The sequence below is a fragment of the Molothrus aeneus genome, chromosome 3, assembly GCF_037042795.1.
Source record: "Molothrus aeneus isolate 106 chromosome 3, BPBGC_Maene_1.0, whole genome shotgun sequence".
Taxonomy (NCBI): domain Eukaryota; kingdom Metazoa; phylum Chordata; class Aves; order Passeriformes; family Icteridae; genus Molothrus; species Molothrus aeneus.
In genome coordinates, this window is record NC_089648.1 from 89,787,429 (window position 1) to 89,813,494 (window position 26,066).

The 26,066-nt window shown below is 41.3% G+C and overlaps 1 protein-coding gene across 1 annotated transcript; it reads left to right on the plus strand.

Moving 5' to 3' along the window:
- Nucleotides 1-2,014: 2,014 nt before the first annotated feature.
- Nucleotides 2,015-23,538, plus strand: TBX18 (T-box transcription factor 18). The gene is made up of 8 exons (XM_066545891.1): nt 2,015-2,312; nt 3,087-3,270; nt 4,788-4,889; nt 7,852-8,023; nt 14,388-14,555; nt 15,759-15,823; nt 19,422-19,516; nt 22,033-23,538. The coding sequence occupies exons 1-8, from the start codon at nt 2,030-2,032 to the stop codon at nt 22,755-22,757; spliced, it is 1,794 nt and encodes a 597-aa protein (XP_066401988.1). The 5' UTR covers nt 2,015-2,029; the 3' UTR covers nt 22,758-23,538.
- Nucleotides 23,539-26,066: the final 2,528 nt, after the last annotated feature.

Genomic DNA, 26,066 nt, shown 5'->3' on the forward strand with positions numbered 1-26,066 from the left:
ATCCTCTATCTTAGCACGTTTCGATCACTCCCCCACATCTGATTTCCTTCAGATTCAATCACGGCTGGAAAGGCAGAGCAGACTGACTTTAGACCACGGAGCAGTTAATATGTCCCAGATTTAATGTAAAGATAAACTAACTCCACAGCACTGTTCGTCGGTGACAGGCATTAAGCATTTTCTGCTCTCCTATCAATTCAGAGCGGCAGCAACTGCAGGGCAATTTTTTTCGTAGTGACGAATTTTTCTCAGACAAGTTGCCATCTCTTCCAATGTGGAAAGAGTTAGTGCTCCTACGGCGGTTTCGTTTCTGTTTTATTTTTTTTCTTTAATTAATTATATTTTTGTCACATACCTAATTTTTCACGTCTGGAAAGTACTTTTACAATTTTAACGCTGATAACCTTATTCGAAGGGATAATTTATCTCTAGGGTATATTTATTAATCAGCCCATTCCTCACAGTCTCTGATGAAACAGCTATTGAAATTAGCGATAAATTTGCATTTTACGGGTAGGTAAAACGCGATAGTGGAAACGGTTACGTCTCCTAAATGGCAGCTATTTCCGTTTCAGATTACGATCAGAAATCTCAGCTGTGCCACTCGACGGCCCGAACAGGACCTCCAAGACTGTGACACAGGCGAACCACATCACGAATTTCCTTCTCTCCGTTGCCCAAAGCAGAATGAGTTTGAGATCCTAGTCCCCTAAACAGTGAAATATTCCCCATTGATTTTCTTTTTACAGCTGGAGGGTTTCTATTCTGTTTCTTTCAAGGGAGCAAGTCACTCCATTTAGTTCTGAGGATAAAAAAAAAAAAAAAAGGGAAAAATGTCCCAACAAGAGAAGGGAAAAAAAAAAAAGAAAAAGAAAAAAGAAAACACAACAAAAATCTCACTAGCTTTTTTATGTCCCTGGATATGCAAAGAAAATAATATCTGGTTCCAAAACTTCAGTAGTTTTTACTCACTGGAAAGATACGAAAGAGGATTTTCCCTGTGACTATTTTATGCACCTGAATATGATTATTACTAAAGTTGCTGTGGCTAGATGCCTCGATGTTCATACAAGGTTCGGTTTAAATCTCGTTTTATTGCAGCCTCAGCGCTAATGGGTTGGGTTTAGCGGAGGTTGTGGATGCTACGCTGGAACCTCACTACAGCCAGAGCTTGAATAACAACGAGATGAATCTCCAAGCGCCACAGAAACAGCAATAATTCCTAATTCCTTACAGCAAAACAGGGCACAACGTCATTTTTTAAGGTCCGAACGGTTTTCCCGGCCGAAACGCCGCGCTCCCGGGGAGCCCCCCCCTTTCCTCTGCGTTTCGGGGGGAGGTAGGGCTGGGGGCGGGGGTGTCCCTTTGGCGTTCATTGCGGGTGCATCTGCCGCGGGCCGGGGCCGCGGGGCTCTCCGGGCCGGGGCGGGGGCGGGCGCGGGTCGGCGGGGCGCTCCCCCGGCCGCGGCGGCGGGGCCCCCTGGAAGGGCGGCGGGGCCGGGGCGGCGCTGATTGGGCTGCGGGCGGCCGAGCCGCGCCGCCCCCGCCCCGCGGCTCCGCCCGGCCCCCGCCGCCGCAGTGACACTAATGAGCGAGTTCTTCCCACAGGTCTCCTGCCTGGAAGTGCTGACAGATCAAGGCAACAAATTTCAATTACAAGCCCTAATTTGTGTCCGCAGAGCGTTTGTTACCCATGTCAGCCCTGCCTGGCCCATCAGACGGGGCAGAACGTGGAGGAGGAGGAGGAGGAGGAGGAGGAGGAGGAGGGGAAGAGAAGGAACGCATCTGCAGAAAGGAATAGAATTTTTTTTCCACTTAAAAAAACCCCAAAACAATCCCCCCCTCCCAAAAAAAAAAAAAAAAAAACTTGGCTGATAACTCGGATTTAAAAAGAAAGGCGAGGAAAAGCCCCAGCCCCTTGCCTGCGCGGTCGGGAGGACGGGAGGGCGGCCGGCGCGGCGGGCCGGGAGCGGGTGCCGGTGCCGGCGGCCGCGGGGCGCCTGGATGCGCGGGCTCTAGGGTGGCGGGCATGGCCGACAAGCGGCGGTCCTCGCCAGGCACCACCATGAGCCTCAAGGCTCACGCCTTCTCCGTGGAGGCTCTCATCGGGGCCGAGAAGCAGCAGCAGCAGCAGCAGCAGCAGCAGCCACCGCCGCCGCGGCAGCCCAAGCGGAGGAAACTGGGCGGCGAGGACGAGGCGGCGGAGGAGGAAGGCGGCAGCGGCTGCTGCGCCAAGAGCTCTCCCGCCGCCGCCGCTGCCGGCAGGACCTGCGGTGACATGGACCTGGGCTGCGCCGCCCGCGCCGCCGCCGGTGAGTGCCGCCCCGCTCCCGCCGCTGCCCCGGCCCCGCTCCTCGGCTGGGCTCGGCATCCCCGTTCCCCGCCGCGACCGGCGCTTTCATTCCCCGCTATCCCTTCTGTCTTTCCACGCTGCGTGGGCACCCACCACCCTTCTCGCTGGCCTGGCGGTGAGATCCGCGGCGCCCCTCGGCCGCCGGCATGGGCAGGGGGGCTGCCGGCGGGGCTGTCGGTGCCGCGGCGCGGTGGAGCGACGGCGGGGGACTATCCCGAGCCCTGTTTCCGAGGAAAGGCAAAAGCTTATATGACACATATGTGTATGTGTGCTGCTGAAAGTGCATATGCAACGATGAATATAATTATGTGTGCATATAAACACACACACACACATATATATATATTTGTAATTGTATGTATACACATAGACACACACATAGCACCTACATATATGTGTGTGTGTAATTTGCTGTATGCAGTTTCACCCTGCGGAGCAGAAGCCCGTAGCCAAACGAAATGCGCCGCCGTCCTCGCACCCCGGACGGGCTTCGCCCGCCCTGGCCCAGGCACGGCGTGGTGGCGATGGGGGCAGCTGCTCCCTGGCAGCCCGGCCGTGCCGCCGCGGTCCCGGCGCCCGGGTTCCCCCTTCCCCGGAGCCGAGGCTGCGGCCCGGGCCGGCCCGGGCAGGCCGTCGCTGCCGCCGGTCTGGCCGCTCGGCCGGGGCTGAGGGACACCCCGATGGCGAAGTCGGCGCTGCCCCGGCCGCTATCGCTCCTCCGCTCTCTCCGCAGGCGGCTGCGAGGAGGGATTCCTGGCGGGCTCCCCGCCCGCCTCCCCCGGCGGCTCCCCCAAGGGCTCCCGGCCCGGCTCGCCGCTGCCCACGCCGCAGGCGCCGCGCGTGGATCTGCAGGGCGCCGAGCTCTGGAAGCGCTTCCACGAGATCGGCACCGAGATGATCATCACCAAGGCGGGAAGGTAACGGGCACGGCGGGGCCGCCACCCGCGCGCTCCCGGGGCGGGCGGGCACATCAAAGCGGGCCCAAAGCGGGGGAACCCTCCAGATTTACGAGGCAGGTAGATGGCGATAATGTTAGATGGGCACGGGAGCATGTGGCGTTTCGGGTTTCCTGTTCATTAGGGCGAGGTCTGGGAGCGCCGTGCCCTTCTGGGGGGAAGCTTTTCTCCTTTCCAGGGGATACACATGGTAAAAACCTGGGAAGTATAAAAGTATTTGAACTTATTAGAAATTACAAAAACATATTTTATTGAATCCATATGCTACCGTCTGCATTTTCAGAGAGGCTTTATTAATGATTGAAACGCAGTCTTAAACAGCACAAAGCTGCATTTGTCTTAAGAGAGTCCAGTCGGGGAATTTCTGTTTTATCTTACAGGTGCACTGAAATAACAGCAAAAACTAGTTAGCCATAGTCAGGTTTTTACCCTCCTGCTTATTCAGAAATGGCGGAATACGATTTTTGTTTCCAATAACTACTTTTAATGGATTTTTTTTAATATATATATATATATTTTATCACAACAGCAAATACTGAGTAAACTGGAATAACTTTCAGGTTTATAAAATGCAGAAGAGTATCTTATTAGCGTGCAGTTAGGACTTTTTTTTTTTTTTAGTGCTTCAAGAATGAAATTTTCTGATAAAAAGCATGCCAAGCTAAGAGCTAAGGGCAGTTTTATGTTCAAACCACCTCATTGGTTAATTAATCCGTTTCTCCACGGAAGGATCTAAATCTTGAACGTTTGGTTTTTCGTCGTTTTTGTTTTATTTTTTTTTTTAGAAATTTGCTCGTAGGTTCAAATAAAGAACCTGCTTTCAATAAAGACGTTTTACTATACCTTTCAAAGACAGAGTAGCTCTCGCACTTCACCTTTAGTAAGTTGCAGACAGGAAGTCCCGTGTCAATAAAGACCATATTGTTGGGTTAGAGCATGGCACATTGGCTTTTATAACTGCATCCTTGCGGTGTTACAATTGTATCACCGTAGATTTAGCTTTCTAATTCGCTGCTACAGCAATGATACACCATTTTTCTGGTGTCACTTGAACCTTAATGGCAATTTGCCTTTCTGTAAGCCTTGGGCTTCCTGGGTGGAGGTGGTGTTTGCACATCTCCAGGAATATATTTCTTACTAATATCTCAAATGGGTTTTAAATGTGTGTACTGCTAAAGTAAAGTCTCAAACCCAAATGATTTACTGTCTAACAATAAAGTTGAAATGATGTGGTAATAGCTGTACTCCCAAAGCGTATCCCCAAACATACAAAGCATTGTTCGAGTAAATGCACTTTAGAAATCTGTTTTGACATATCGAATGGGCCATTTCATGGCTATGTAACTATAATCGTCCAAAAGGACTCTGTAGGCTAAAAAGAAGAACGAGAAAAATCCCACGAAGCGGTTACTTTTCCTAAACAACCATTCCCGAGTCTGTTTCATATTAAAAATGACCTCTCTCTTTCCAATGTTCAGGCGGATGTTTCCTGCAATGAGAGTGAAGATCTCAGGTTTAGACCCACATCAGCAGTATTACATTGCTATGGATATTGTGCCAGTGGATAACAAAAGATACAGGTACGGTGACTTTAAGGCAAAAAACATATGATGTAAGCCATAGGGTGCTTGGCTGTTGGAAGAAAGTATTAACACAACATAAATTAGCAGAAGATCATGTTTAACTCTCCTTGAAGGTTCTTATTTTCATCCCAGTGTATTTTAGAAGACCATATTGTACCAAAGGCAACTAAAATTTGTGTTGAAGCTCTTTATGATGCATTTGCCTCACACTGTGTATGTACTGCAGGCAGATGCTCAAGTTTGGCTTTCAGAGTGCAGTTCTAGTGCAGTCAGGAAATGTTATAATATTTTATTCCTCCTCCTGACAGTAGGGATTATTTCCTATTAACCAATAAATATGAAAATGCACATTTTTTAGTGCCAAATGGTATTACCATTAACTGATAACATTAATAGCATGGATATCTGATTTAAATAACTTACAAGCTATGTGCTGTGACTTAATAAGTAAGTCATGCTACAAATAGCTTATAGAATTTAATTTAAAAAGTGACATATTTGGTTGCTTAAACTAAAAAAGGTAATGTTTCTAATTACTGTTATTTAAAGAATTAATGGCATTATTGTCTGGAGAATGATGTGAGGAACAAAAGAGGTTGTTCTTTGAACATTTAGGAGTAGTAATTTTGTGCTGAAGCTCTCACTGTTTCGAGGGTAGTTGTGTTTTGAGGGTAGTTGTGTTTTGAGGGAGCTGGTTGGGCTCTGCAGAAGCCACTTGTGGTCCCGCAGCAGTCCCTGTTGTGAGTTGAAGCCGTTTCCAAGGTCTTGCTTTCCAGATGCAATCCCACGCTCCTGAGTAGCCGGGGGGGAAGCCTGGCCAGAGTAGCTCAGAGGAGACAGGATCAGGTCTTTACCAATTGCAGGTTTGATTGTTTTAACCTATACTTAGCGTAATGTAGGGAAAACCGCTGCAGATTTCATTCTAGAACTAGGAATATTTCAGACCATGATTAAAAGGTTGGTTCTGCAGGAATGCTGCCTTGTTTCCTAAGCAAATGCCTTTCTGTGTTTTTCCTGTACTTACCTCATTGACTGCTATTTTGTCATTTTCTTGTGTGGTGTATAAGACCTTTCTTAGGACCATTTTTGATTTTGAGTTTCTCAACAAGTGGCACCAGATACCAGGGCTGACGATGCTCAACATATACAGTCAGGGGAGTATTTCCTGTATCTGCCATAGGAGGAAAAAAAGCTTCTTTTTCCTTGTACCAGTGCAGTGCAGTTCAAATAGAAGCTTTTTTTTTTCCTTTGTGTTGTGTGCATTTGCTTAACAATTATCTAAATGTATAATTCCTAGAAGGTCTGAACAATTCATAAATCCACAGAAAAACCAAGGTAATAATTCCAAATTTATTAAAATATTACTACTAAAAATTACAAGCGGTTATACTGAGTATGAATTGTTTAAACCTCATTTCATTTAAAATAATTACAGTCATACTGACCTACACTGTCTTCACAGTGTGCTACATGGTGCCCAGATAACTGAAGTAACTTAATGAGAGTAGTAGGAAGAGCAGTATTTTCTCAGTTGGCAAATTAGAATTTTTTTTTTATTCATGTATTAGTTTTTATCATGTATTCATGTCTTTAAGCTTTCCACTAAATGTTAATGTTTTACATGTTTTACTTGGTGCCTCTTCTCATTCTATTCTGTGATTTTTTTTGCTGTCTGTTATTTCAACTCTGGCTGTTTGTGCAGCTTCACACACTGTCTTGCAGATCTTTAAATTTCATAGAAATGACAGCAGTCACATGGAGCCTAGTCTTTAGACTGCTGACAGAGCAGATAGCAAAACTAATGGAAAGGAAGAAAATTACATATAGGTCTGGACTTCCAGCAGAATTTGACCTTATAAATATTTGGAAGCTTATGCTGTAGCTCACAATGTGTATTTATCACTGAATTTTTATGTATGTGCATTTATAAGTTTATTTACTTTTCTAGGAAAAGCATATATTTAGTATAAATCAAGAAATATAAAATAAATGAAAAATGTTACAACAGTGATCTGGGGTGGAGAATTTGTCTGGAGGAGAGAATTTCTCCACCATTCTAGATCTTAGCTATGCAGCTTGATCTGAATTGTATGGAGTGATACCTGCATTGGATCATTTTGTTTTCTGTTCTGACTGTGTTGCTTGTCTTTTTCTAATAAGGAACTGAATTGTGCAAATATATGATTTGATGAAGTCTTTCTTGTTTTCATTTAAAAATACAGCTGAATTACTGGATTTTTACTGTACTTGAAAAAGATAACTTTCAATTAATGCTTTTTAAACTGCTTTGTGAATTGCCTGCCTTCAAAATAGGTTTTTAACCAAAGCAGACACAATTTTTGTTATAAAATCATCTTGTCAGCACTGGCCTATCAAATGAAATACAGACTCCATGTTTTCATTTTTTTAACCTTTTTGCAATACCATCTAAGCCTATTAATATGGTCTACCGAAATATCAAGAGCATAGTTTCTCATACTTTCATTGTTTTTCTCTATCATAATGTTCTTTCCCTTCAATAGCTTTATTTATAGAGTCTTATATTAGACTCAACATGATAAATCTTCCAGATATGGAATTACTACTCAATTTGCTAAAAGAAGGACCAGCTTCTTCCCTATTTGCTGATGCCTTTTCAGAGCAGAGCTGTGGCAGTCAATGAACTGACACCAGCTTAAAGCTCATTTTGAAACCTAGTATTGAGACTGTGACTGATTTTAGGAAGAGCAAGGTCAGGTCAGAGCATGGATTTTAACCTTATTTTTGCAGGTGCCAGGACTATGTTTTGAAACAAACAAACAAACAAAATTTCTTTTTATTTATGCGAAATTGTGCTTTTTCATGTTTTGTTAATTGATGGGTTTTTGCTGTAAGCATGGGCCCTAATTTATTCATGCTGAATGGGTCTATTCAATTGTTTTGGTGCTAGTGGTTAGAGGTATTTGTTTTCTTTTTACAGGTATGTTTATCATAGTTCCAAGTGGATGGTGGCTGGTAATGCTGACTCCCCGGTGCCGCCTCGTGTTTATATTCACCCTGATTCACCTGCCTCGGGGGAGACGTGGATGAGACAAGTGATCAGCTTTGACAAACTGAAGCTTACTAATAATGAGCTGGATGATCAAGGGCATGTGAGTACTTGCTCTTTCTTCGGTGGCATTATGTGTAGGCACGTTGCTCAGCCCTGAGAGGCTCTGACGTACAGCTGCGGGGTGCCAGAAATAGGCTTGACTTTTCAGAGTTGTTTTGGAACTTCACTGTCCACATCTAAAAGCTTCTAACTTTCTGCTCCGATAATTAACTGCTTATTAGAGCCTGCTGTTTTACTCCCCCCTCAAATAGAGAGCTCCTTCTGCAAAGTAAGACTTTACAAGGCTAAATTGCCTAATACAGAGGGGCAGAATTGCTCTCAGTATTTCCCACCGAGCGTGTTACTCGCAATTTCTCCTCCGATCGAAAAGGACTCTTAAATTCACAAGTGGCTAGGAGAAACATTAATAGTGTGTAATACCTTCACGTGAATAAAAATACGCTTAAGTATTTTCTTAACCTAAACGTTTGTGTGAAATCCCGCGAGGTGTTAATAATTGCAGTCCAAAACGAATAACATGGGAGCTGGGTTTGCTCCGATGATGATTTATTGCATACCTTATGAAGCAAGACCCTTTCACAGCTGAGGCTCATTACTTCTGGAAAAGCTGGCGAAGACGTGTGCAGTATGAGTGTTCTGTTTGCAAGTTCTAAATTGTTTAGTTATGACATTATCTAATGTGACAAAATGTGTTATGTTAATATTTCCTTTTCTCTTGAAAACTGTTGAAACATGACAGATGTAAGCCAGTATCATTCCAGCAATCTCTGAAATAGTTTTACTTGACACCTTAAGAAATAATTAAAAAATGAGGATTGTTTTTAGTTGGGGTGAAGTCTTTGATTTTACAAACCCCTGTAATAAATGACAAATGTTGGCATCCTTTCAGAAGAAGCATCGAGTTCCAAGTTGTAGAGTTTTAAGATGTTAGAGGAAAGTTTTGAGACAGGATGTGGATTCCATTGTCCTTAGCATAACCCAATTTATTAACCAGGATACTTTCTCCTTCAAGGAAAGGAGTGAAAGAAAATATACCTGCCACAGAGCACAAAGATACCACACTCATCTTTCAGTATGGTTGTAGCTCTGTGACATGGAGCCAGGTATTTTGCTAATACATAGTCTGAGATTTTTCCCCCTAATTTGTGTTTGAAAATGCAATGATCAGAGGCAGGAATACAGGCGCATGGCTGACCTAACAAATGTGATAACAAGGATAAAAAAACTTCCATTTGTGCAATAATTTTTATTATTTTATTTTGTTCTTCCTTAAAAGAAGTGTGGGGGTATTCATGCCTCTTAAGCTAGCAGTGCTTTTCTTAGGATAGTACAAAAGAGGTTTTATATTGCTTCTTTCCAGAATTACAGTTATGGAGTCTTATTTGGCCGTGTCCATTTGAGTTAAGGTTAGCACATGAAGTTCCCTTAGTTTCCCCAGCATTGTGTATTTGTGATTCCTCTCAAGTGGGACTTGTTTTCCCTGAATCCTGAGTCTGTTGTAAGGGATTTGAAAGTGAAGCAGATGCAAATGGATAAAATGTTGCTTTTCCAGCAGTGAGCTGGCTTTTGTACTCAGTGGGTGCAGAGGGACGATCTGTGGGTACTGTGTGGTCCATCCGTGCACTTGCAGTTGCAAACTGCCCTGTGATAAAATCTCAGCTATGCAGAGAATTATGTTATTCTATTTTTAAATCCCAGATTTTAGCTTTGCGTTTATTCTGAACTGAAACCTGTGTAGTATACAGCACACCATTATTTGTAATACGGGGGGATATAAATTTTCTGGTCTTTAGTTAAGTATTTTGGCTTGGAAACGAGTGAAGCAAACCTCAAGTACAGTGATTTGAGACACATTGAACTGATTCAGAGCTATGGCAGTGCCCCTCCTCCCCAAAATGGAAATTTAAGTATTAAAATAAAAGGACAAAAGAAGGATGACTGTAAAATAATTTCATATTTCTCAAATGTGGAAAATTGCAAACATGTCATTCATAATTACCAGAAAAGGCAAAAGCAGAAAGCAGAAAAGTGTCTCTTCCAATGGGTACATTTTTTCTTTTAAAGTTATGGTAGTGTGGAATGCTGTATTGAAAAAGCTATGTAGCCTCTGAATGCCTCTAGCAATAATGGAAAACGAATAATCATATTTTGTGATGAATATAAAAAAACCAATTGTTTCTCATAAGCAGGAAGAAACCGTTTTTCTCAGGAGGGTACCAGGGGACGGATGGCGAGTTAGAAGAGCTAGGAGTCAAGGCTGTTTATATTTATGTTTATATTTACTCTTATATCAGAAGTTCTGACTCTCCCACCCCTGTATGGGACATGGGGTATATTTTAGATTATTAGAAAGTAGTTTTTTCCTCTCATGCATAGGCAGAGGGGTTCAGAGAAACCTCAGTGGGGTTTCCACCAAGCAGCATTGGCCTTTAGCTGTTGTTCTTTGGGAACGCTTTCCCTACTTTCTGCTTCTGGCAATTTAATCCTTGTTGAACCTGTTCCTTTATGCTTCCTGTGCTTGTTGGAGGTGTAAGCTTTTGCAGAGTTATTGTGTTCAAGTCCTGGGGGTCAGTTTTGATCTCGAAGGCTTTGAGGTAGGGAGCTTGCATTATGTCAGTCTAGAGCCTTTTTACCTATTCTAGAGTATTAACTCTCAGGATCTCTGAGGGAAGTGGTTCATGTCAGTGGGAATAGAGACAGTATTTGCAAACAGGCACTAAGGTAGAATTTGTATGCAGTATTTATGTTGTGGCAGTAGCTGGTGGCAGCCAGTTCATTCCCCTCGCATAGTGTTGCCCTGGGATTAACATTCTGTGAAAGGAGATCAGCCATCTCTAAGAGACTCACTGCTCAAGCACTTTCCAGACTCCATGCTGCCTGCTGCTGTTTTCATCAGCATTTCAAGTGGGACTTTGTGACTGTGCAGTTTTATAGTGCTGCTGAGCTCAGAGGTTTTTGAAATACATATCTGCACACAGGACACTCTCTGATACATGGGTTCCACTTGTAGTCTGTGGAGATGAAGCAAAATTTATACAGACATGTTTTCCTTGTGTGTTTCTGATCTCAAAAGAAGTTCCAGAGTGAATTTCCTGCCTTGGAAATACTATAGAGTTATTAAGACACACACTATGGCTTTTATGTGTTTCATCTAAGTTGTGATCCTAAGGAAAAGTAAACCTGGATTTTGCAGTTGTCACTGAAAAGTGCATGGTCTGGATGCTCTTTGTTAATGCCTCTCATCCCTCTCTCATCTGTGGAATGAGTGCTTCATTGTAAAAGCAGTCTCTCCCTCCGGCTGGTTAGAGCTGGCTAATTTTTCTATTTCAATGCAATTTTTAAACTGAATTTCAGTGGAGGGGAAAACTCAACATTTTTTATGCTATTTTCCATGCTTTTCAACTGAGTATTTTTTGATGCAGAGGAACATCTTTTAACTTTTAGTGAAAATGAGGCTGTTAGTGTGTTAATTGTTCCTTGGTGGTTGGGGTGGGTTTTTTTCCCCATTTGAAAGTGGGGCGAGGCTGGAAGCAGAGGCGGACTGTAACTCTGCCCAGACTTGGCTCCAAGTAGCGAGCTCTGCTTACAGTCAATGGGCACTTATATGTTCTTGTCACAATGAAAAGCTGTGAAACATTAGTACTTGCACTTGCAGTTTTCGTCTTAGTACAGAGGGAATCCGTACTCCTCAGCCCCACACATTTCCCTAACTGCAGAGAGCCTGAGTGCTTGTGCTTTGGAGGGAGGATAAAGGATTTTTGGCAAAAACAGCAGCAAGGACTGTGTCAGTAGTGGGGAGGTGACCGTGTAGTCTTGGCACAGCCAAGTGGCTGAGGATTGGTGTCTCCCCTGTGAAGGAGTTTCTGGCTCTCGTTTGTTCTGGCTGAGATGGTTTTGCCATGGTGGTGCTCATGCTCAGGGTCAGCTCTGAGGCCTCATCGTGGCAGCAGCTCTCAAAAGCCATTGCAAAGGTAATCCCAGCTTTGTGTGGCTGCAGGTGTTCTCGTGGCCTTTGCTCTGCCTTCTACCTGTGGGTTCCCTGCTGCAGTTTCGTCTGTCTGATCATGATTTCTTGACAGCTGCTGTGGCCAAAGTTTAATTTTACTTTTTGTGAGAGGTTTATTCCCGCATGAAGTGTTTTCATCTTGTTCTGTGAGGACTTTTCTGTGAAGAGAGGCAGGCTCTTCAGCTGTGAGTTGAATGTAATGCCAGTTCATATTTGGGAACACAACGAGATTTCCGACTGGGGTTTTTTCGTGTTGGATTTTAAGGGCATGAAGGGAAAGTTGCTGTTACTGCAGATAAACTGTTAGATCCCATTGGTGCTTTTAAATGTGAAAGCCCCGTGAAACGAAATGCCAAAATCTCCTTTCCCTTAGCTTTTTCTTCACAGTAGCTTTAGGTGATGCTTTGAATAATAGATCTAGATTGTTTTTGGAGTGGAGATGTTGCATCTCTCTCTCCTTTTATGTCCTGTCTTCATATGTTGCATTTTAATTCACAAGGGCTTTGCAGTTATGCATTATTTAGAGTTTGGAGTCCTTCAGATCATGAACAAAGATCCCATTGTTAGAAGACCAGTACAAAATCAAGAAAAAAAAATATTGCTATGGAGTTGCTAACTGCCAAAACAGCATGTCAGCACAGGAAATTTCAATACAGGACAGAGGCCAGACAGGTTGTTCCTAGGAGATGACATGGATCAGTTTAGCTGTAATAGCCACCCAGATAAGCAGTGGGAGGTGTTCATCCATGTGCTGCTTTGATATCATTTGTTCTGATGTGTGAGCAGATCTCTTTGTAGCTGCCAGGGTTATCACTGATGTGTGGGCCAGCAGTGGTTTGCACCGCAGAGCTGATGGGGTGAAGTAATCCATGTGGGAGAGAACATGGCATGCTCAGTGGCACCCAGACAAATGGCAAGGCACAGAATTGCAGTGGATTTGAGCTGTGCAACATCTTTTCTTGATAATTTCTTTTTGTGTTGCACCAGCATCTCCCCTGGTACCACTGGGTGTTCAGAGGGAAACAGGGTGAGGAATGTGCTGTCCTCTCTGCATTTTCATTTTGTAGATCTTTGCCATTGGAGAACTGAAAGGAGTGTTGTAAAAGAGAAAACACTTCTGCACAATAAAAAATCTTGCTCTGTTCAGAAACTTGAAAAAGACTTCCTATGAGAACATCCATAGGGCACTCCCTGAGCAAATTAATTGGAGCCTGTGATGTCATTGTCAAAACCTTACTTAAGGGCTAATAAAACCCCTGATTATCCAGAAACTGGCCTTACCAAAACAGGGTCATGTAATCTGGCCAGGACCAAGTGTATTAAACTAGCCAAACTCTAGTTTATCCAAACAAATGTAATGTCCTCTATATAATTTGGGTGAATGAGCTTCCATGGTGTCTGACATAGGGGCTCTGTTGAGTGCTTGAGCACACGCACATTCTGAGCCTACTCACGGAGCAGGAAATTAAAAAGCTTCCCCAGAATGTTGATTAGTGGTTCCACAGGCAAATAGCCATAGGACTATTTATTTATCAAGTTACTAATTTCTTAGGTCTTCCAACAATAATAGCTGAACTTCAATTTTCTTTTTTTTTTGAAATTTTTTATTTTAATAGTGGTTAGCTGAAGTGGAGTAAAATAGAGGAAAAATTCTGTATTTTAAATCTCCTTTAAAATTGAGGTAAAGTACCAAGAGGTGTCTGTGTGTTTAATTTATGCAGTATGCATCCACTCCTCTTTTATGATTTATTTTTGATTCAGTTTTTTGTATGCTGGGAGGGTTTTTTAACTGAAATTCACTGTCTGTTTTATGGATCGATTGCTATTAACACTTTAGAGTTTTGGATTTTGTTATCATTTTACTCTTAATTTTATGCTTCTTCAGAGTGTGAGTCTCAGCTTGTGTTCCAACCAAGATTTGTTTCCAGCCTTTGGGCTATAAGGAGAAAAATTGCTCTAATAGTACATCCTGAAGATTCCAAAAACAAACGGCAAAATTCTACTGCTGTTAATCCTGTTAGGTCAAATCCAGACTTCAGTGGAAAAAAGTGACAAAACTTTCATAATTCCTGTGGGACCTAGACTTCATTCCTGAATTCTCTTTTTTTTTTTTTGGGTTTCTTTTTGTTTCCTTTTTTTGAGCCAGTTTCAAATAAGCCAATCTCTGAATTTGGAGCTCCTGAGTCGTAATTTTTAAAAGCTTAGGGTTGGTAATAACATAAATGCACAGGGATTAGACTACTGTAACAAGAACCTTCAGAGGTTAAGGAAAACATTTGATTTCCAGTAAGTGGCATGGTAAACACATACCATAATCTGTTCCAAAAAGCTATTAGTCCTGAAACAGCAGGGTGTCCTTTCTAACAAATGTTATCTTTTTCCTTGCATGACTGCATAGATTATCCTTCACTCTATGCATAAATATCAGCCTCGTGTCCACGTCATCCGAAAAGACTGCGGCGATGATCTGTCCCCTGTCAAGCCCATCCCTTCGGGAGAGGGGGTGAAAGCCTTCTCCTTCCCTGAGACAGTCTTCACTACTGTCACAGCATACCAAAATCAACAGGTAATTCAGGCTTTCTGGTTAGCACTTTTCGGGCTTTTCAGAGCAGACCAGAGATGTAAGAGATAGGAGAAAAGTAGACGCTATCATTATATCACTTATGAAAATAGAGCTATCAATTTTTTACTACAAGTAGTTTTCACTGTTAGTATTGCTTTAGTACCTGGAGGCCATAGCTGAGCCTTCAGAGATGCTGCATGTAAAAAAAAATCTTTCTTATTATTATGAAGATCACACAGTCCAATTAGCATGCTTAATGGTGTCTTGATTATAAACACAGTATTGAAGAACAAGGCAAAGAGCAGTCTAATTTTTAAAGGTGTTTCTGTACCTTTAAATGTGGATATGTTAGACTTTTTAAAGACTTTTTAGACTTTTTAAAGCACTTCTGTTCCTGACTCCAGTGCTTTTAATACTCCCAGGACCTTAACAGAGAAGCTGAGTTCTGAAGAAAGTTGTAGTTGTTTTTATTAACTGCATTCAGCCTATATTATTAAGGACAATTTATCTGGGTCCACATGGATTCAAAGTCAAAAGTGAACTGCAGGTTGTATCACTCAGCTCTTTCCACCTCTTGTTTAAGTTTCAGCATACATAGTTATTATTGTGACATTTTATTACTTCCATATAAATTATTGCAGCTGTGTTTTTTTAAATTTTGAAATACTCATTGATAACTTCACAGAGAGAGGAACAGGAGAGCTATGTAAATACTGAAATATAAGTTTTTGGTGATTTTCCCATTTATTAAAATAATTTACAGTTATTTGGGATGTGGTGTGTTTTGCTGGGTTTTTGGTAGATTGGTTTGGTTTGGGTCTTTTTTTCCATGGAGGATAATAACCTAGAGATAATCTCTCTTTTCACATTCCCCTCTTGACCAGTACAGAAATAAAATTTAATTTAAATTTTATTGCAGTTAGACAGTGAACTCTCTTAAATGAAGAATGACATTTGCCTGAAGTTTTTTCTCAGTAATTCCTACTGCCATTTGACAGCTTTAAATACCTATCAGCATCTCCAGGGATGTGCAAAAATAATGATCAGAAGATTGGTCCTTATTTTGCTATGTTTCAGGACAGCAATCTTAAACCATTCAAATATGAAGATATTTCCTCTGTCAGCTTTTTTTTCTGTCAGGAGAGCTGTTTTCTGTGCTACTTATCTGAGTTTACAAGCAATAATTTTTCTTAATAATATTCACAGATAACTCGTCTGAAGATTGATAGGAACCCATTCGCCAAAGGCTTTAGAGATTCGGGCCGTAACAGGTAGGTGTGGGGGAGGAGCTGGGCTTCTTCCTGCTGACAGAATCAGTTTGTGAAGGCTGTTCAAAGTCAACACCTGCACTTACAGACAAACTAATTAGAGAACTCAGACTCCTTGAGGGACCACTCAGACTTCCCAGCAATGTTCTTTGTGGTGAATTGCCATTGCTACACCTCTGACCATCTAGGTCAGGAACAGACTGGCACTTGGCTTGACTCATGTGCTCAAGTTTCCTTTCAGTGGAAGCAGTGACACACCATGGAGGCTGCAAATGGACTTAATGTATATTCAGGTCCGTGATTTCAGGCTGTGCTTGAAATCTCCTCTTTCTCCTGGCTGGAGACAAGTTGCAGATACCATTGTCAAACTACATGCTCAGGTTCTCTTGCAAGTAAGGGGCTCATAGGATGGGTTAATGGCTTGTTTCCTCATTAAGGGGGAGAAACTGGTTTGTGCAGTAACCTTATGTTTAGTACACTTGCCTAGGAGGTGGGAGACCTGTATTCAAGTGTCTGTTTAGTCTAAGGAGTTTTAAATCTTCTTCCTAGGTGAATACCTTTTCTAGAAGGCTATAGAAGACCTTGAACTCAGGCTGGTTTCCACCTCTTCTGTGGTGGATGGACTGATTAATTGCTTATTCTCTCTTGATCCATGAATCTTTCAAAATAGCAGTGGGAAATCTGTGTAGTGCAAAGTGGAGACTTAGGTCTGGTCCAGGCTGCCAGTGCCAATGAGGTATTTTATCCAATGACTGTTTATTGCAAGCTACTTAAGCCTGTTTTGAATTGTATGTTAAACCATTTCAGCTAAAAAAAAAAACCAAGCAGTATTTCAATGTGGTGTATAGTATACATCAGTTCCAGCTACCACATTGTGTTTGGTGTCTGCAGCTGCTATATTTATGACCAGGCCTTGCAGAGAAGGGAGCAAACTGTGCTGGTAGGAATGATCAGAGAGTTTCTTTTTGATAGTTGTTTTATTGAGCTTCTCTGTTAGCAGAAGTTACAGCATTAAAGCCTGTTTTACATAAAACCCAAGTTACATAAAACCTGAAGCTGGACAGTAAATGACAGTAGTTTTTGGAAAATGACTACTTATAGAAGGGATGACGCAGTTGCAAAGACTTACAGGCATTCACTGTATGAATTCTATTCTTTTTAGTACGTCTGAGATTTTGTCTTCTAGCAAGAAATAAGTATCCATGTTCTGGCCACTCACACAAATAGAGCTTTGCCCTCTTTTGTAGGTTTCTGGTTAGAAATGAAGTGAACAGTAGCTTCCAGGTAAATGCAGTGACTGGAGAAGCAAAACATGCTGTGTGTACTTTAGGAAGAAGAAGGGTTGCCATACGTACCGTGTTTGAAAGCTCTCTCTCTTCTAGGCAGTGTCTCTGCTGTGCTTGCTGTTTGCAGAACTATAAAATAAGTACCATGGAATCTCCTAAGAAGTCTGAAACCCTGATCCTCTGAAAAGTGCAAATTTAGGTGGACTTAGAATTTTTTCCATAAGAAACAAGAGAAGATATCCTTTTAGACAGCAAGGAAAGAATTGTTCAGAAATTAGTTTTGAACAGGTTGTAATGTGGTGGCACAGCTCTGGAATTACCTGAGGATGATGTAATAGTGCTGCATCTGCAACCACACAAATACAGTTATGGGACTGGGTGTCTCCAGAGAGGGGTTTTTTGTTTGGCTGCTAGGAATAGTCTGGTTCAGGCATTGGAAAAACAAGCAAGGTATTTTGATTGAAAGTTATTTTTTATGGAAATGGATTAGGAAGGCAAGTTCTGAAGGAAGAGTCAGCATCTCTAAAATGTTTTGGAGCAGCCTTTAGATGAGGTCTGAGTGCTTTTAATCTACAAACACACGCGTTACAGAATTGACTCTGCAAACTCTTGTTTGTTGCAAATTGACATTGTCTTACTGAAGTCGCTATCACTGTTTTCTTTTGTAGTCTGCATTTCTGGATAAGCATGTTTGGCAATTCAGCTCAGTATTTTAATTGTCAGGGAAAATTTCTATTGGTATACTCAGTGGATTATTATTTTGCTCTGTCACTAAATACTGAAATTAAATGTTAAGGTTCTGTTATCCTCATTGTTCTAGCTGGTGTGTTTATCATTGAGGCATTTTAGTCTGCAACAAGTTTAAAAAAATATTGTGGTTAAATTATACCAAACTTTTCAATATTGTTTTTATGCAGCTGTCTCACTCTGCACTGCTGCATGCAGTAATTCAGTTTAATTAAAAATATGCCCTTCTAGGTCATTCCTGTATAGTCCCACAGGTCATTTCACAGAAATCAGTAGCTTCACCTTTTAAAAACATTCCCAGTGCATTTGCAAAGTGTGACAGAATTTAGGTGCTGAGAATAGTTTCATTCTTCAGTTGGGCCTTAAGTTTGACCCTATAAAAACTTCTACTCAGGAAAGGACCAGAATTTCTCCCTTTAAATACTTTGGGGAAAAACATAACTGTTTTGTTAAATAAACTTGGGCATTTGATAGCACACATTAGGGTGCTGATAAAATGTGGAAATTTTTCAAAGGCATCTTGTATAAATTATCGCCTTGGCTACATTCCTCCAGGAGGTGGCTTTTATCTCCACTTTAACTAGAAATGAAAATTCACCATTACTGCAGAAAATGAAGGCTATCTTTTTAGGCCAGGTTCAGCTAATAAACGCTTTATAAGTGTTTCCTGACAGGCATTTGTGTTCCTGCTGGAAGGAGTAGTATCTGAACATGTCTGTTGCTTCAGACTGGGTTGCATAATTCAAGTTTACAAATATTGCTGCTCAAAGGCAAGGACTTGTATTTGGTGTGTGTCTGATGCTGACACTCAACAGGCCTCTGGGGCCCAGCAGCCAAAAATAACAGCAAAATTGTACCTCTAAGTTTGTGTACCTCTGAGGTGTATTATTCATAAATAATTGTCAGAAAACAAATGGGCCTTTATCTTCAGGAAGCAGAGAGTTTTCTGAACAGTGTCTGACACCATTGTCTACACAGTTCTGATTTCTCAGGACACTGTTGCAAGAAAATGAGTGAAAACTTTTAGTTTCTAAAGGTATTTTGCTTAGCAAAACAACATTTTTTTTACACATGATTTTGGTAGCAAAATAGCTGTACATCCTTGCCTTGCTTAGTTCTAAGTGCAATTTTCCACCTCATCAGTAATGACTGGGAATCCTGTTTTAATAGAAGTTGCCAGTGGATCACCTTTATTCTGGGAAGAAATGGCAGATCATCCCTCTGGCACTTAAAACTTTAACTGCCAGAGGGATGATCTCTTTAAGAAATATACTAGCAAAACACTTAAAATAATTTTAGCTAAATCTTCTCACTCAAACAGCCCTCCCAAAAGGCCAAAAATATTGAAATAGAGAGCCAGGCCTGTGGAATTGGAAAACACTTTGTGCAGCCCAGTGGTTGCAGGTCCCTGTGGTCTCATGGATGGGCTGTAAGGCTCTTTTCTAAAAAGTAAAATCAACTTGAAAATAATCCTGAAATGTTTATATGTTTCTGAGGTGGAGTATTCAGAGACCTGTGGCAAAATACATCTTGCTTTCATGACACCATGGTTCTTTTGTTCTAAATAGAATGGGACTGGAAGCTCTGGTAGAGTCTTATGCCTTCTGGAGACCTTCTCTGAGGACACTTACATTTGAAGACATACCTGGGATACCCAAACAAGGTAACGAGTGTCTTTGTGTTCTTTCAAAACAAAAATGAAAGATGAAACTTTGCCCATCATACCTTATGAAAGTTTAGGTAAATGTGTCACTCACAAGGCAAAAACAACCAACTAACCACAGTACAGCCATCCCCTCTCATCAGTTATTCTAAGTTAGAAAACTAATGCTAACTCAACCACCATGGGATTAAAATGTTAGATTGCAAAGAAAAATCAGATCACATGTGGAGGAGAATGCTAGTTATTTAAGGATTGAGTAGCCTACTCCTTAGTGTTATGCTCTGGCTGGACACAAAACGTAATGATCACTTACAGATGACTTCTGTTGTACACATGCAAACTGCAGTGTAGGAATTACTTGTGCTTTCAAGGAAAAAAAAAAGAGAAGAAATGTTCTCTTAAGTAATGAGTAAATAGGAAGAAGCTTAATTTGTTTTCTTCTTAGAACCCCTTCTGGATTCTTAAAGACCTGAAAATTGTTTAGTAAATGGGCCAACAAACTTTATCGGCATCCTAGAGCTTAAAGAAATGGATCACCTCTAAGTTTTGCTTTTTTCTGCTCCTCACTCTTTGTTGGAAACCTCTTTCTTTCCACTTTCCCCGTTGTGCAGGTAGTGTCTTGAATGAGAAAAATATTTAAATGGCCCGTTTGGACAGAGAGTGGAATCTCTGTATACTCTTTTCTGACTTTTTTTATTTCCTGAGTATACACCAATGCACATAGAAAACCTCTTGGCCTTTTCCCAGCTAAATCAGATGTATTGCTCCCAATTCTTTGCATTTTCTGCTACCAAATTTACAAACATCCAGTCTGGTTTCTTGATAATGTATTGATTGAAAAGTTGTTAAACATCTTCAGAGCAAAAACCCAGAACTTAGAGAAATTCAGAGAAATCACTTTTGTCAGCGTTTTGGTTCACTCCTTTGAGAAATCTTGTGTATCAGTCCTTGATGTGGGGAACTAAAAGGAAGGTTTGTGCCAAGTCATAGACACATTGGATGGGTGTTGTCAGAGTTTTGGGCATAGCATGGGGGTGAGGGATGGTTTCATCAAAAAGAGAAGATAGAATGAGACCTGAAATACCTTGTCAGACTGTGTAAGACTGAAAGGCAACTGATGATGCAGTTAATCCATTTAGGAGACAGAGCAGCTTTATTGGTTGTTTGTGTGTAGGAGCATTGTTTGGGAGCAGGGGAACTGCTGCTGCAGTGAGCTTCTTGCTTCCTTTTCTGCTGGTGCCCGAGGTTAAGAAGATTGTTGAAGTCCTTGATATTCTGGGAATGGAAACTTGCAAAATCTTTAGTCATCTATACCTTGGACATAGAGACTTTGTGAAAGACCCCATTAGAAATTTGTCCTGGTTGTTAACACTGAAAGTGCCCATCTTCAGGTAGGGGATGGGCATTTAAAAGAATTAAAAGAGATTAAAAGAAAAATGTGTCTTATCATTTCTGTAATGTGGTAGTGCCTAATGATGCCTTGTGATTGTGGTGTCCTGTTAACAGAGAAGCAGCAGCAGGCAGTGTTCTTTAATAATGTATATTTCTTTTTACTAGCTCACCTATTATGATAATCTGTTAACTTACTGACAGAACTTCTCTCTTTGCAGCAACAAGCTGTTGGATTGTTAATGTGATTCATAAACAGGAGGTCTTCCTTGTTAGTGTCTTCTGCATGGGAGACTGTAAAAGGCCCCAGTTAATTTTTCCATGCTCAGTTTTCAGGAAGATGCAATCTTTTAAGAAAAGGAAATCTTCCTTGCAGCTGAGAAACTTTTAGTCCTGAGAAAAGACTTCACCTGTGGCAAGCAGTGTGCTTTCAGGAGCATTCAGTGCTGGTATTCGTAATATAAAGTTCTGATATCAGTAAATGAACAATTTGCAAACAGTTTGCTGCAAACCTACCCATTCAAGAGATGAAGCAGCTATGGGCAGTGTTCAGCTCACACTTTTCCTGAAGTTGTTCTGAATTTTTTGGTTGTTCTCAGAATTTTTTTGGTTTGAAGTCAGAAGTTTTTTTGTTCTGAAGTTGGGAATTTTCCCAAAGCTGTTATCTGTGAGAGTCTCTGAGCAAAGGAGCTTGTTCCTCAGCTGGTGCTCTGACAGTGACAGACACTGAAACACATTCTGCACTGTAGCAAGAGCACAGACAAGCCAAAAATCATAATTTTTAAGAAGGCTTCCTGTGATAGGGTACTCACTTGACTAAGTCTTAACTGCCATGAAATTTTCTTCCATGTCATATAAGAAGCAGTTAACCTTTTGGACAGAAGCCCTAATTACTGAGCGATGGTTGTAAAAACATAACTTAAATTCTCTTTCTTGGTCAAGTTGTTTCTTTAGAAACATGCAGGTGATTCACTCACACATTTTCCTGCACATGTATGTAAAAGTTTTTAATTAATATGAGTTGCATTTCATCTCGAGTGTTATTATAAAAGACAAAGGTCTTGATCTTTCACCTAGGAAGTGGACTTTTCCCAATGTGCTTCTTACACTGTAATATTCTCTTCCAGGAAATGCAGGTTCCTCTACTTTACTCCAGGGATCTGGCAGTGGAGTGCCATCTACCCACCCTCACCTTTTACCGGGCTCCCCTTGCTCCTCTCCAGCCTTCCACCTCAGCCCCAACACTAGCCAGCTGTGCACCCTTGCTCCAGCTGACTACACCGCTTGTGCGCGCTCAGGCCTGGCCCTGAACAGATACAGCACTTCCCTGGCTGAGACCTACAACCGGCTCACCAACCAGGGCGGCGAGACCTTCGCTGCCCCAAGGACTCCCTCCTATGTCGGCGTGTCCAGTAGCACAACTGTGAATATGTCCATGAGTGGCAGTGACGGGGATGCCTTCAGCTGCCCGCAGACTGGCTTATCCATGCAGATTTCAGGGATGTCTCCACAGCTCCAGTACATCATGCCTTCCCCATCCAGCAATGCCTTTACCACTAACCAGACCCACCAAGGCTCCTACAACACGTTTAGACTGCACAGTCCCTGTGCGCTCTATGGATATAACTTTTCCACATCCCCTAAACTGGCTGCCAGTCCTGAGAAAATCGTTTCTTCCCAAGGAAGTTTCTTGGGGTCCTCGCCAAGTGGAACCATGACGGATCGGCAGATGTTGCCCCCCGTGGAAGGAGTGCACTTACTTAGCAGTGGGGGGCAGCAGAATTTCTTTGACTCTAGGACCCTAGGAAGCTTGACACTCTCGTCTTCTCAAGTGTCTGCACATATGGTTTGATGAAGCCTTTAAGTAAAAGTACAGTATGTTTGGTGTCTGCAATGTATTTCTTTTGGAATATGAAAGGACACTCGATGTAGCTTGTAAAGTGGGTGTATATATAATATGAGAGGAAGTTTCACTGAAATTTTGACTTGCTTCTGGCCAGATTATTCTTCTATTTTGAGTTACACAGAGTTTGCTACGGTGCAGACTGCTTTAGTTTTCTGGTATAATACACTTAGTTGTATAACACGTTGGGACATATGCAACAAATTAAGTAAGACTTCCTCCCCTTTCCCCCTCCTCTGTTCTAACCCCTTTAAAGAATGAAGTGACACTTGGAGTATTAAACAACACAAAAAAGCCCACTTATATTTTCTGTAGTACTAGCGAGTTTCTTTAAAACATTCATACAATAAGCTGATGCACGAAAGGCATTTTACAAGTTTCTTCTGTTATAAGGGATACAAAGGTTATTTGGACTTCTTAGTGCTAAGCATCAAGTATCCAGCCTACAAAGTAAATGGAAAGATTAGTTTGCCTTCTCATGATATGCTGGTTTTAGCTTATCAATGGCACATCATTCTCACTAGAATTTGTTTTTTTCAGCATTAGTCTAGATTTATGATTATATATTTGAGGACAAATAATGAATATTCAAATTGTGGTGATAGGAATAATTCAAGTCAACAGCACTAGAAGCAGCATTCCTTTGTATGAAATTAATGTTGGGGTGCTTAATTTTTGTCAAAGGTAGGGCTTGATGCATATTTTTCCTCCATAAATATTGCCTATAAGACATTTACTGGACAGTAGAATATTCTAATGTATCTTTGTTTTTGTATTTTTACTTTTTTAAAGGAAAATTCAGTTTGATTTAGGAAAAAAAAAGAAGTGAGCAGGATGAAAAATTCCGTTATTGGTTTTACCTGTTTTGTTTGTGTGACATGTTCTGGGTTTGTTTTTTTTCTTTTGTGTTTGCTTGGTTGTTTTTGGTTTTTTTTTTTTTAATAAGGGCAATAGGTCCTGCATCCTCAGTATTTCAAAAATGCATCACCTGTATCAAGTAGGTAGATGAGCCAGTTTGCCCAAAAGTGTTTCTGGAAGCAGAACGTTGTCATAGCTGCCTTCCTGTTGCTCTGCTTTTGTCTTGGAATCGGAGAAGTTTCTTTCATTCCCACCCCTGGTTTCTAAATGGCACTTGTAAGAATGTAGATCACCATCTGCTCCTGACCAGACTTCTCCAAAGTCCCAAGGACACAGGGAGACACCATGGTGAAATTTCTGCCCTCATCTGCACCTGCACAGCACAGGTGTGTATCAGTCCTTCTGCAACAGCTGCCTCTCAGCTGCCCATCTGTTAGAGCTGAGCCACAGGGGTTGGAAAACAAATTTTAGTGCTTGACAGAACAGGTCATCTCCAACAGTATGCCAATCCTAATTTATACTGTGCAGGTGATGTAAAGGCATTCTAAGGTGGGTACAGATGTACAGCTTGAAAACGCTTCCCCAGTCAGCATTAAAGGAGATTAAGGTCGTTCAGGTTTATGTTTGTTGGATTTTTTTGGTGAAGGTGAATTTTTATGTGTCTCACGCGTTCTTATATCTTTTCAGGCAAATAGTGGGCTTACCCACTCTCACTTCAAAAAAGACTCATTTCAGCTAATATTTCTTCAGTGGGATGGAAATTATATATGCAGAAACAGCTCTCTTGCTACCTCCTCTTATCCGGGAATAGAACAGCAATCTTTAAGCCTGTGTCTGAAGAATGCTTTATTTCTATTGGTTATGTATTTGTTTCTGTTAAAGATACATATAAAGTTCTTTTTCAAAGTTAGAAAGAGAAGATGATGCAATTTAGGTGATGTGGGCCTGCTTCTTTGCTGTCTTAAACTTTCTAAGTGACCTTTCTGAGTAAACCTAAGTTCACTCAGTCTCTATCAGATTTTTTTCTTCTGAAAAATGTGATGATAGCACTTCTCTTCCTCTGAGGAAGGGGTGACAGTACATTGAAGATGAAGATCATCTTTACATTTGCTGTGCTTTGGACAGTATGTTACAGATGAATGGCTGGATGGTGTTCATATATGAGGATAAAAAAGTAAATTCATGTACTTCAGCTCTGTTGCTGGTCTTGGCAGTGCAGTGTCCTTTGATGCAAACTTCCTAGAAAAGACCTGCAATGCTAAAAATGCTGTTCAAACTCATGATATTGGTTTGTGAAATGGTTCTAAGGTGTGTAGAAGATGATAAGAAAATTTTCAGCTATGCAAATTGTCATAGCTCTATTGGTTTAAATTAAGAAGTAACTTGTGTATAGTTATTCCTGATCTAGGAAAAACTTCCAAATTTTGCAGTTGGAAAAACACTTGAATGGAAAGATGGTACAACTAATCCATACTTGAAAAAACATAAATAGCCATATCAACTTAAGAGCTGTGACTAGGTAGAAATGTGGAAGAGCTAAATCATGCATGTTCCTATAAGGAGAGAAAAAAAAAAAGGGTTGTGCATGGATGTTCCATAGTGGTGCTCCTGTCAAGCCTATGTACTTTATTGTCTGGGAATTTTTTAGAACTGGTCTCTTATTTTTCCTCAAATTATTCTTATCATATAACCACACAATATTGTTTTATTTGTTCCTTAAAATTTGAATCATATTGTAAATACTGGTTTGTCATTGTGAAAAGACTAGCTTTTTTTCAATACAGTAAATGCTATATATGCATTATATCTATAATTATATATCTGTATTTTACAAAAGTGCCACAGAAAATATATTAAAGTGTGTATTCAAACACTTTTTACTACATTTGGAAAACTGAGAGGCTTGGGTCTATTTTTTTCACTACAGCTTCAAACCAAAGGCAGTGACTCAAAGGTAAGTTCTGAATTTCAGAGACTTAATACAGCAAGCCCAAAAGTCCACAATTCTTTAACCACCTGCAGTTGAACCTCTCTTGTTATTTCTATGCAAAAGAATCGTCCCAACAAATGCTGTGTATAAGGAGATAGTGGGCTGAAAGCAGAGCTGTGAGGTTTTTTGTGGGGAAAAGGGACTGAGCTGCTTGCCAGGATCTTTAGCCAGTGATGAAACTTTGGTACTTCTCATAGCCCATGTTATCCCAGATGCCAAGACCAGTTCAGCTGCCCTGTATCAACTGGATCTGAGAAGTTAGCACTACCATGTGACCAGTTTCTTGAGCAGGAGCTTGGTACTCTGAGCTTTTTCTCTCTCTGTATTTCGTTGGTAATTGCCCTTTGGTTCTGCTAGTTCTAAATGCAAAAAGCCATTGATTTTGAAGGCAGAATTTACAACCAATAATC